The sequence below is a fragment of the Onychostoma macrolepis genome, chromosome 08, assembly GCF_012432095.1.
Source record: "Onychostoma macrolepis isolate SWU-2019 chromosome 08, ASM1243209v1, whole genome shotgun sequence".
NCBI lineage: Eukaryota > Metazoa > Chordata > Actinopteri > Cypriniformes > Cyprinidae > Onychostoma > Onychostoma macrolepis.
Window position 1 is genome coordinate 23918654 of NC_081162.1, and position 12864 is coordinate 23931517.

The 12864-nt window shown below is 36.1% G+C and overlaps 1 protein-coding gene across 1 annotated transcript in view; it reads left to right on the forward strand.

Moving 5' to 3' along the window:
- The window catches only part of plxna3 (plexin A3), a 174232-nt gene that overhangs the window by 137848 nt on the left and 23520 nt on the right, over nt 1–12864 (forward strand). Inside the window, exons 12-19 of the mRNA XM_058784778.1 lie at nt 1604–1794; nt 3818–3966; nt 4059–4179; nt 6279–6415; nt 7955–8122; nt 8620–8713; nt 8817–9056; nt 9435–9578. Of these exons, the coding sequence (XP_058640761.1) occupies nt 1604–1794; nt 3818–3966; nt 4059–4179; nt 6279–6415; nt 7955–8122; nt 8620–8713; nt 8817–9056; nt 9435–9578 (1244 nt within the window). The remainder of the gene's footprint in view (nt 1–1603; nt 1795–3817; nt 3967–4058; nt 4180–6278; nt 6416–7954; nt 8123–8619; nt 8714–8816; nt 9057–9434; nt 9579–12864) is intronic.

A 12864-nucleotide genomic window follows, 5' to 3' on the forward strand; every position in this document is an offset into this window, starting at 1 on the left:
CTTTTATTTTATTTTATCTGGATATCTGTTCAAACACACTTAGGTGTTCTCTCAGTCGCCGTGGCATATTTTATTGATAACAGGGCGCCTGCCTGCTTCAGCCTTATATAACCTCACATTACTGCAGAGGATGGTATGGAGTCAGAGTCCGTCAGCTTTTAAACCTTCCACACCGCTGTCCGTTTGCATTTACTTTGAGCGCTTTGAGAAGTAAGAGTCGAAAGACCTCCTGGAGTCGATATATATATCTCTTGAGGAGAACTTCATCAGGTGTGCTATTACAGAGTGTTTCTGTGCTTTCAGAGGAATAGAAAGTCACAGCTCACTGTGTATCTGCAGATATACAATCTCTGTGGCAAATTATTGGTGTTGTGTGTTTATTAGTCTGTGATCGCGTTTTCAGTGGCCTGTCATTCTGAGCTCAGATGGGCAATTTAGCCTCGAGATCCACCTTCCCACAGCTGCCTTCAAAGATACCTCATTTTGGCCAATATCCAAGCCACCATGACTTGTATTCTTTTTCCAAAAGAAAATCCCACAATGTAAAGCTTTGCGAAGAATTTTGTCCACGATGGCAGACAAAGTGTAGGGAAATATCCATATGTAGTGTAAAATATTATACAAATATTTATAAATATTACATTATTTTGTTATATCTCATAATTATTATTGTTAAATGATTAAACTCCATTATAATAAAATTAAATAAATAAATATTTATAAATATTACATCAAATTTAATATTTATAAATATATTATTGTTAAATATAATATTCGTGAATGTGTATTATAGTATTAATAAACATTTAAGTATATTTTTATTTTGATATATTAATACATTTTGATATTTTAAATGCCCATATGTATAATATACTAAAATAAAATATTATTTGTTTAGAAATATTATATCATTTATAAATATTTAATATATCTTTATATTTTGATTTTATATTTTAAATCCCATAATATAAACTATATTTATAAATATTATATTTTTATAACCAATAATATTAATGCTATTTGCATTCTAAATATTGTTACAAAAAGTAGTCAGAAAAACTCACTGCCTTATAAGCTTGAATGATATTTTCTAAATATTCAAAAATATTTGTCAATATTTTGAGATTTTCTATATATGTTTCATGTCTTACTGATGTTTTAAAACATTCCAAAAATGTCTTCTACATACATTATTTGCTTCTAGATGGGGTTGCTACCTGTGAACAGCATTTCAAATCACTCACATGCGGTTCTATATCTGTTAGGATGCTACCTGTGTAGACAGTGACTAGCGAGTGAGCTCACTAAAGTTTGGAACAGAGCCACTGTGTATAGAATTGAACCTCTACACCCACTACAGCAGAACGCCTTGGTTTTCTGTTTCCTCGAGGCCTCGGGTCAGAGATATTAGTGTGTGTGGGCAGCACATGAATCACGGCACAGTGAAAGCAGGCGTGGGTTTCGCCTCGGCTACCTTCCCCTTACAGTTCAATTATCGATTGGCACCGCACAGCTGGCACCACTCCAAACATGGCCTACGTTTAACTGCCCAGCTGAGAGTAAGGCTATATTCTCACTCTGTGTGTGTGTGTGTGTGATGCAGCTCTCCTGTATAAGTGTGAAGCTCAGAGGGACAGCTGTGGACTCTGTCTGAAGGCAGACAGCATGTTTGAGTGTGGCTGGTGTTTGGCCGATAAGAAGTGTCTCCTGAAGCAACACTGTCCATCACCCGAACACAACTGGATGCATCAGGGACGCCGCAACGTACGCTGCAGCCATCCACGAATCACAAAGGTAATACACACGTCATCTGAAAGCCATCCTGGACAATAGATTTGTATTGTGTTCAGATGAGCCCTAACCAAAACATTAAAGTAAACAGTGAGGAAATACATGAATTATGTTAGGGACACTCAGTAGGTGGTATATCATTTCTGTCAAGAATGAAAGTCATTTTATATTATTATTATTATTATTATAAATTTAATTAATTCAATTTTTATCTTATTTTTATTTATTTGTTTGCTTATTCATCTTTATTTATATATTTGTTTATTTTTACTTGTTTTGGAATCAAAGTAATAAATTGTTTCTTTATTATTCAACTTTATTATTTACCTCGATTGTTTACATTTTTAGATTTACAATTATTTATTTAAAGGGTCATATGATGCTATTTTAAAGATCATTATTTTGTACATTTGGCGTAACAGAATATGTTGACATTGCTTTAATGTTCAAAAAACACATTATTTTTCAAATACTGTACATTATTGTAGTTCCTCTATGCCCCGCCTCTCTCAAACGTGTAGTTTTCTTCAAAGCCCCTCCTGTTTAGCCAGCTGACACAGTTCATTGTGATTGGCCGAACAACACAAGCACGTGTCGGAAATGTAATGCCCCTTACCATAATCACAAGCTTCAACTTTCAGAGTAAATATAAAGACAGTTAATAATGTCGTTAGTTTTACCGTCAGTTCAAGCCTGAAAGGGGAACAGAGTCGCGTGACAGACACAGTGATGGAGCTCGTATGTATTTGCAGTACACAAGCCGCGGTTAAGACGGCTGACTCCACTGTGATGTGACTATCTCTCTCTCCCCCTCACTCTCTCACTCACTCACTCTCTCACTCACTCACTCACTCACGCGCACACACACACACATGATGCATTACTCTACACTGCGCAAAACTCCGCATTTCAACAGTCAATAGCAAATACTTAAACTAATAACAAAACATACATACAGTCGCTGATTCAGAAGCACCAGATTGTCATAGCAAAGTTGGAATTGACCCCTTTTTTTTTTTAGAAATAACCTTTGTGCACAGCCAGCTTTGTACTCTCCTAGGTTCACAAAACTGTCGTCTATAAAATGTGGTGCACAAATTTTAACATTTGGGTTGTGCTGTTCTGTTGTAAACAAATCTTAACAATGATTCCTAATTGCATCTACTTTCGGAAGGCCAAATAAAGTGCTTTTGCTTTCGCATAGAAACACAGCGTCTCCCTGACATGGCTGCATCAACACTACTGCGGTTACTGAAACCACGCCTTCTTTCTTTGCGTGCACATTTGGGCGGCATTACGCAAATATTTCCACATCGTGACGTAAACATGTGGGGGCGTGTTTTAATGAGGAGTCAGGATCAGCCTTCTCTTTTAGATAGAATAAATCCTCTTGTGGGAGACTTTGAGCTTTGTAACTCTGCAGATCTTATACATGCACAAACAGCTACATAACACACACAAAAAAAAGGAAAACAAGAAATCTCATCATATGACCCCTTTAATTACCTTTATTTATCTTTATTATTTATTTATTCTTGAATTTGTCTTTTTACCCATTTATTTACCCTTTTTTAAAAATGTAGAAAATATTTATTTATCGTTATTAATTTACTTTTGTAACATTTTGTAGTATTAAAATGTTTTCATTATTTATCTGTATGATTTATTTATTCATCAATCTAATTTTTGTCTTTTTTTTTTTACCATTTTCAGTAATAAAATATTTAATTTATTATTAATTTACTATTTTTAGAATCAAAATATATTTATTTTCATTTATTTAAATTTTTCTATATACCTTTTTACTTCATTAAAGATGTCCTCAAAAGAGAATTTGTCGGACTTTTGTAGCTTCTGTATGTCATTTTTCATAAATTGTCCCTCTGGTTAAAAGCACAAATGAAATAGACAATCCTCCTGCATGACAAATATCCCAGACTGCACCTTTCAAAGTGGTGACCTTTAAAGCTCTTAGAATTAGTTTCTTTTATATCCTCCAATGAGAAGCTGTCATCTGTCTTAATAGATCCGTCCACTGACGGGGCCGAAGGAGGGCGGCACACGCGTGACCATCGAAGGAGAGAATCTGGGGCTGCAGGTTCGAGAGATCACGCATGTGCGTGTGGCGGGGGTTCGCTGCAACCCTGCTGCGTCTGAATACATCAGCGCTGAGAGGTGGGTTATGCTTCCTATATTGCTAGTTAATTTGAATTGGTTTTTGGACAGTGCTTTGTGCAGGAGTGATTTCTGTGTTTGTTCTTGGCCAGGATCGTGTGTGATATGGAGGAATCTCTGATGTCAAGTCCCCCTGGTGGTCCGGTGGAGCTGTGTATCGGTGACTGCAGCGCTGAGTATCGAACCCAGTCGTCTCAGATGTACTCTTTTGTGGTACGTCCTCTACTTCTTTGTTTAGGAAAGGGACAACATTATTTAAAGACATCTTGGCTGTCTCTGAAACTTGAAGAATGTTGCTTTATCAGGCAAGATATGGAGAAAGGAAGGCATCAAAACAAATCCTAATTCAATCCTATAATCCTGTGTGTGCAGTTCAGCGATTGGACAATAAATGCCATAGTGGTTGGAAAAAATGTCAATTTTTTATTTATTTAGAATATTTATTGACTACAGTGCTTATTTCATTGTATTAAAAATAGGCATGTTAATATATATATATATATATGTGTGTGTGTGTGTGTGTGTATATATCTATATATATATATATATATATATATATATATATATATATATATATATATATATATATATATATATATATATATATATATATATATATATATATATATATATATATATATATATATATATATATATATATATATATGTGTGTGTGTGTGTGTGTGTGTGTGTGTGTGTGTGTGTATATATCTATATATATGTGTGTGTGTGTGTGTGTGTATAGTTTATTTTTGTATTTAATTTTATTTTATTTAACCAATTATTTATGATTGATTTATTCCTTATGTATAATTTTAAAATAGAAAATGTCTTTTAAATATGTATCTTTATCATTTATATTATTTATTTACCATTTTAGTATTAATTAATTAATTCATAGTTCATTTATATTTGTTATTTTATTTTATTTATATGAATTCTTTTACCATTTTTAGAATAGAAAATGTATTTTAAATATGGAACTATCATTTATCATTTGATATTATTTATTTACCATTTTAGTATTAATTAATTCATAGTTCATTTATATTTTTATTTTATTTATTATTTATATATATTTTACCATTTTTAGAAAAGAAAATGTATTTTAAATATGTAACTTTATCATTTATATTAGTTATTTACCATTTTAGTATTATTAATTAATTAATTCATAGTTCATTTATATTTTTATTTTATTTTATTTTATTTATTAGTTTTTTCCATTATTTAGAATCACAATCATTTAATATTCAATTTAGCTTTTATAATTTTTGCTGTTTTTATCTACAAATTTATTTATCTTTATATTTAATGACAAACGTGCTTATTTTTAATTGAAAAGATCATTTGTATTTTTATTTAAATTTTAATTTGATTCCATTTCTGCCAGAAATAAGCATTGTAATTACACTCTCTGGGTTATTTCTGAACTCACTTGAATTTGTTCTAGAATATTAAATGTAATGACATGTCGTTTTTTAAAGCTGTTTCCAGGTGCCTTCATACACAAAACGGCACCTGACTGTCCAGCGAGGCGGCTGCATTCGATTTCACACGTAGCAGTTATATTTTGATCGTTCCTTTCATATCGATTCCCTTATCGCTGCTAACATTTTGTTTGTGGTGATTTACGCGCAGCTAATCAATACAAATCCATCCTTTGAGACTCAGCCAATCCGATTTTGCACTTGAAACCGATGAATCGTTAGGATTCCCACTCCTCCATCCCGTTAGCCAATCAAATCAACTGGTGGAGCCCATGTGATAATGTAGTTGCAGGAAAGGGGGATGTAAAGAATGACACAATTACCCCTTCCTCCCCGCTGAGTTTTAAGTGGTGCCCAGCAGGAATAGGGCATTAGTCTATTATCCTGAGCCCAGGAGCTTTATGCACACACACACACACACACACACACACACACACACACACTATATATATATATATATATATATATATATATATATATATAAATGGATGACTCTGCCTGGATTCCCTCAACATCTAATCAATAGCGTCCAGGCAGCTTCAGTCGTGCAGAAGGGTAAAGCAAATGAAAACACGCACTCCGACCAATTACACAGGTATGCAACTAATTACTGCGAGAGGACGGCGCCTGACAGGCCCTGCGCTGAAACAAACGAGCCCTGCACGGCGCGAGAGCAAACAGGACATTTCTATTACAGTGATGAGTTGTAATCTCTTCGTGTAGTACCAGAATGAGGAAAACAAGCGCACGCTTGAGCGTCCGTATCGCGCTTCGTGAGCTCCATCTGTTCGGAAGTTAGTGCTGCTTTTCTCGTCCCTCTAGACTCCGAGTTTTAACCGGGTGCGGCCGGAGAAAGGACCCGTGTCTGGCGGGACCAGGCTGACTATCTCAGGCCGACATCTGGACGCCGGGAGCGCTGTGACCGTGTTTTTGGCCCAGGAAGAGTGTCTGTTTGTCAGGTGAGCAGCATTTGTGTCAGCTCTTAACCGGATCTTCCGGCGCGGATCGCATCTGGGTCCCTCGACATCTGTGGGATACAGTTGGGCTTCGGAGGAAGCGAGATGTGTCATTTCCACATGAAATCAAATGAGCGTGCGTGGCCGTCCTCAAATATGTCCACATGCTCGTGTGCCAGGAAACATGATGCATTACTAGTTGTGATTGTTAGCGAGCTGTGGTGATTAAAAATGAAGTAACATCTGCTTAGAAGATATAAATTGTGTAATGTTGTCAGTTCCTGGCTAAAAAGATCTAGTCTAGACTGGTTTATGCTAGTCTAGCCATGTTGTTCACAAACTTTCAGTTGGTGAATTTGGTCGACCAAAGATATCTTACTGGTACAAAAACCGGTAACGCTTTATTTCGATAGTCCACTTTAGACATTCTACTAACAGTAAGCAACTTTGTAACTGCATGCCGACTAGCAGTCATTAGAGTATTAGTAGAGTGTCTGCTTAATATCTTCTAACACTTTATTTTGATGGGTCCACAACATACAACATACTGACTATGAGAAACTTTGCAAGTATATGGCAACTTATTCTACTAACCCTAAACCTACCCTAACATTCTACTCTGAGAGTTAGTAGACATGTAGTTGCAAATTAATGAGAATTAGTTGACATGTAGTTACAAAGTTACTTATAATTAGTAGAATGTCTAAAGTGGACTATCGAAATAAAGTGTAACCCAAAAACCATGAGTAAACATGGGGAAAAAAAAAAGATTTAAAAAGTAAATAAAAAATAAATGTTTTTTCAACTTCTGTTTCCATTTCAGTCAATCAGTTAGCACTGCAGTCATTAAATATCCGTTAAATATTAAAATAAATATTTTAAAAGAATTTAATGAAATATTCAGTGACTACAGTGATTTATTAAATTGGTTAATATAATGTGTATACATTATTTAATTTACCATTTTTAATAGATATTTGAACATTCAGTGAATTAGAAGATGAAAAAAAAATTCTTTATATTGAAAATATTTTTTTTTTTTACATTTTTTAACTTCTGATTCCATTTTCCCCGAAATAAGCAGTTTTTTGTAATTATTAAACACTAATTTGTTCCAGATCATTAAATCTGACATTAAGGTGCCTTTAAAGCCAGCCTGATAACAATTTGTGCAATTAATTGCTGAAAAGACCAGCATGTATTCCCATTCAAGTTTAGACTGGTTTATTTTGGTCTTGCCATGTTGATTATCAACAAATCTCAGTTGGTGAAGCTGGTTGCCCAAAACATTTTGCTTTTACATCAGAGGTCCTTTCAACCTTAAACCAGTCTAAGGTGGTTAGCTGGTCTCCCATTCTGGGCAAGATGGTTAAGCTGGTCTATTTTGATGGTTCTGAGAGGGTTTTAGGCACTTTTCAGCTGGGAGACCAAATAAACACCAGCTTAGACAACCAAATAAACCATCTTAAAGGCAGACGAGAACAGCAGAAAAATATATATTTCTGTTTTTGCGTAAAATATAACTTTGTTTTGTTCCAAAAGGAGAACGGTGCGTGAGATAGTGTGTGTAACGCCACCCTCAGCATCAGGCTCTGGGACTTCATCCGTCAAGCTGTTCATTGACAAGGCCGAAGTCACCAGCGTTACACATTACATTTACACTGAAGATCCAACCATTTCCAGCGTGGAGCCCAACTGGAGCATCATTAAGTACGTTAACACAATCTCACACACGCTTAATAACTCTGTTCCAAACCCTAGAGAGATTCCTCACTGTCTGCTGTCTACACAGCCTTATATGTCTCGCTAACTTCAAAGACAGCATCCAAAGCCTAATAGAATTTCAGAAATGAATGAATTGAAATGCTCCACGTGGGCAGAAACTCACTCACAGCTGTTTCCGATAGAGAGTTAGCATATGTCAGTGACTCAGTAGTCTTATTAGCACAAAGATACAGATATATAGCAAGCTCAAGTACTGATAATTAAAATAGTTTGAGTGAAATATTTTATTTTTAGTGTGATGAAATAGAAACAAGAAATATAGTCGGCTTCATCATCTGAAAATAGAATTGGTGCAGTGCTTATTTCATAATTTTGCTGCTTACTATTCGCTAGCAATAGACCACAGTCATATAGTCACTCGATTTGAGGTATGAAACGAGTATCTGTCGTCTAATTGAAGTGTTGTTTGTTTGTTCTGACAGTGGTAGCACCACCCTCACGGTCACAGGAACCAATCTGCTCACCATTCAGGAACCCAAAGTCAGAGCCAAATATGGAGGAGTGGAGACCACAAACGTGAGTTCCCGACCAGCTGTCCTTCTCCTCTCTGCCCCCACCGTCATTACGAACAGCTTGTTGTTTACGTGATAAGAACAAATGTCTGGATGTTCCTCTGTAGGTTTGTACGTTGGTGAATGACTCTGTCATGACGTGCTTGGCTCCGGGCATCATCTACACCAAACGGCAGGTTCCAGATTGTGGAGTTCATCCGGATGAGTTCGGCTTCATCCTGGACCATGTGTCCGCCCTCCTCATCCTCAATGGAACTCCTTTCACGTACTATCCAAACCCGACCTTCGACCCCCTTGGGATTGCTGGGATTCTGGAGGTCAAACCAGGATCGCCCATCATCTTGAAGGCATGACTTTGTCATAATCTCGTCATCCTGTATTTACATTTTCTCTATTTGCGTTTTGATGAAAATGTCACGATACTGAAAATCTGAATGTTCTTAAACATTTTAAATATAAAATATAGTATTCTTTATTTTGAAAATATTATTACATTTAAAGTTATATAAAATAATCATTTCATACATATCTATATTTATACATGGAAATTGTATATGATTATAATTTTGCATATAAAATTTTTTTATACATTATTTGTAATTTGGGTGAAATATGACCTGGACATTTTGTGACAATGTTCATGACATTTAAATTCTGCACATCAAATTACAGTATGTTGATCATTTTTGGTAAATTCATTTTTCTGTGCCTTCATCTGTAAACAGGGCAAGAATCTCATCCCTCCTGCTCCTGGCAACGCCCGCCTGAATTACAGCGTGATGATTGGAGAAACGCCCTGTCTGTTAACAGTCTCTGAATCTCAGCTGCTCTGTGATTCACCGGATCTGACCGGAGAACAGCGAGTAATGGTGAGGATCATGCAGCTATGACATTTCCCCATTATGCATTATAAACAACTAATCTATAAGGAGCCTCTCGTGCAGCTGAAGAGCAAAACGTGCTCACCTCTCATTGCACTGACTGAGAATTTACGGCTCCTTATTTATTGTATATCAACCAATAAAGGTGGCAGAAAATGAATGGATGGCCATAAGATGGCAAAAATGCTGAATGTTTGGTTTGCATGGACTCGGGCATTGTGCCTCTCATTTAATCAATCTTGTAATAAGCCACTGCCGCATGGCCATTTTTTACCTTAATGCTAAAACGGAAAACATAAAGGTCAACTGGAAGTGGCTCGCCGTACATTAAGTACTTATTAGGATTATAGGGAGCGCTGATACAAGCAATTTCCCACGTAATCTAGCTATCTGCTCTCCTGGCAGCTCAAACAATTATTAAAAAACAGCAGACAGGAATCCTTCATAACCTTCCTGAGCCCTGACATATGCTTAGAAAGAGCATTTTAGACGTTCATCCCCTTTATTGATAATAACGGCTTTCATTAATGGTCATTGCTCGAGAAAACCTCACTATAATTATCGCTCATACTTGTGTTAGTCATTTGAACACTCTCTTAACTCGACGTATTCAACTTTAACACGTTTTATCCTGCACCTTTTGTGCTACAGACATGAATACTGACCCCAACTTTTTTACGCCTCTAGGACCGGGCTTTGGGCCAATTTTCACGTCATTGTTCAGCCTCGGGGCTGTTTTAGGCTTCTCCTTATTTTTATATTTTAGACATCCATCAATTAGTGATGAAAAAAAAATGCCGTACTGGTGGAAACAACACGAGGCCGTGCTATCGCAACTGTCAAGAGCGGCTCGGATGGTGTTTAGTGTCCCGCAGCAGCATGCGTGCCGCCAGCGCAGCTGAAGAGTTCTGCTGCAAATACACGCAATAGGCTTGCCGCAAATCCCCAGCAAAAGTAATTACCATGTATGTGTCCGGGGGAAATAGTAAGGAGATATTTGAATTATTTACTAATAAACTAGTGTTTTCTGAGTCTCCTCATTAGACATAGCCTGGTAATACCAAACTCTGCTACTTCGCTTTGCTTCGTAGACAGAGTCTGGAAGGGCATAATTGACAAGCGTTTACTTTCTCGTGGGCTGGCGCTTGTCTGAAGTTTAAAATCATTGGTGTACCCATAAGCCAATCACATAATGGTTGGTTATGATGTATGTTATTCGCCAGCTCGGCCGTCTCGAACTTCCGCTGTAAACACAGGTATGCGGCGAAAACAAAACCATCGAGCGAAATACCGGAGTGAAGATGGCTGTGAACGACTTTTGCAGATTATGTGAAGTAAATCTACGCATCCACAATTATCGCCTTGCCGAACTTTGGCCTCCCCAGTTTCTCGCTGACGATCGGTAACAGCTGATAAATTAAACTTAGGCCCACAACATCACCTCCATTCAAAATGTGAACCAAACACTCTTCTTGTTCGGGCTTCAGTTGGCAAATGCCGGGAATATTCTCCACAACACAGCGAACAGCATCCTGTGTCTCCATGTCCGCTGTCGTTTTAGATTTCCCTAACCTAAACTACAATCTTAAATTCAGCGCTTAGCATCTACGTCACGGCTCTCAGCCCGCCCTCTGTTCGTTGATTGGCCCGGCTGCTGCGGAGCCGGAGATAAACTGGGAGATGGTCTGCTATATCAGACTGAGTACAGAAGCGAAATGAAATTGAGCGGAAGTACGAAGTCTGACGTAGTCAGGCTACATTAGACGCGCCTTTAGAGAGAAATGCATCTTTATGGATTATGATTATAATGAAAGAGTTTTTGTTTTTCGATTTGTTTTATTTCGTTTAGTAGTAATTTAAAGCTTTCTATAAATGTATTTATCATGTCTGTGAGGCATGTATTCACTGAGTTTCAGTTCATTTTTGTGAAGCGCTCCTGTTCAAGACAAGACGGCAGAAAGCGCATCATGTTTGTTTTCTTTATTTTATAAAAGCACAACATTTTGTTGATATTGTGAGTGCACATAAATAAAAGTAGACCCTTTACAGTTTCGAATGATTTATTACTCTTACCTTTATGAGCAAAAATGGAGTATCCACTGAAAAAAATGCAAGTAATCGCGCTGGCGTCTCCATGTCCTGCAAAGAGCACTTTAGTTTCCACTCTCTGCACAAAATATTGGATACAGGGCTCATTTATCTAGGTTTAACGTTTAAACATATTTTCAGACTTATAATTTATAGATAGATAGATAGATAAAATGCATGCATGCACACACTTTTAATGATTTAATTTCTAATTTTTAATGAATATTTTATTTAGAAATAAGCAATTTCTGTAAAAATATTTATGTATACACACGCATCAGGGTAAATTAATAAATAAATAAAAACCCTAAATATATTAGTAACTATTAGACCTATATGAATTAGAAGTGTTAATCTGAAAATAGTTATGTCTGAAAATACAAATGTATATAATATTTATTAATGATGTATATAAATGTAATATTAAATACTGATATGTGTGTATATATATATGTGTGTGTGTGTGTGTGTGTGTGTGTGTGTGTGTGTACATATACATACATAACTAATTAATATTTAATGCATTTAAAAAAATTTGAAATGATAATATAGGTAGTTGTATATAAAATTGAACTGAATCATTCTGAATGTGTGCAAATATTGCTTCTAAATCAAATCAGTGAAACATGAATTGAATCGATTTGCTATCAACATAAAGATTCACACCTCTGAACTACATAGCAACGCCCCAGCGCACTCTCTAGCATCATGACATGAATTTCTTTAGAAAATCTAGTTTTGGTTATTAAATTGCTGAGTGTTTTGCCAATACTGTTTCCTGAATACAAACCTTGTCGCAGTAATTACTTTCAGAACTGATCAATAGCATCACAACAAGTCGATTTTAATCAAGTCCAGGACCTATTCCTCTCAGTGTAAAGTATACATTCACATTACGCTACTTAATTTGTGACCCTAGACCACAAAACCACTCAGAAGGGTCAATTGTTTTTTATTCAAATTTATACATCATCTGAAAGCTGGAAAGATTTCCATTGCTGTATGGTTTGTTAGGATAGAACCATATTTGGCTGAGATGCAACTATTTGAAAATCTGGAATCTGAGGGTGCAACAAAATCAAAATATTGAGAAAATAGCCTTTAAAGTTGTCCAAATTAAGTTCTCAGCCATGCATATTGCTAATCAAAAATTAAGTTTTTATATATTTACGGTAGGAAATTTACA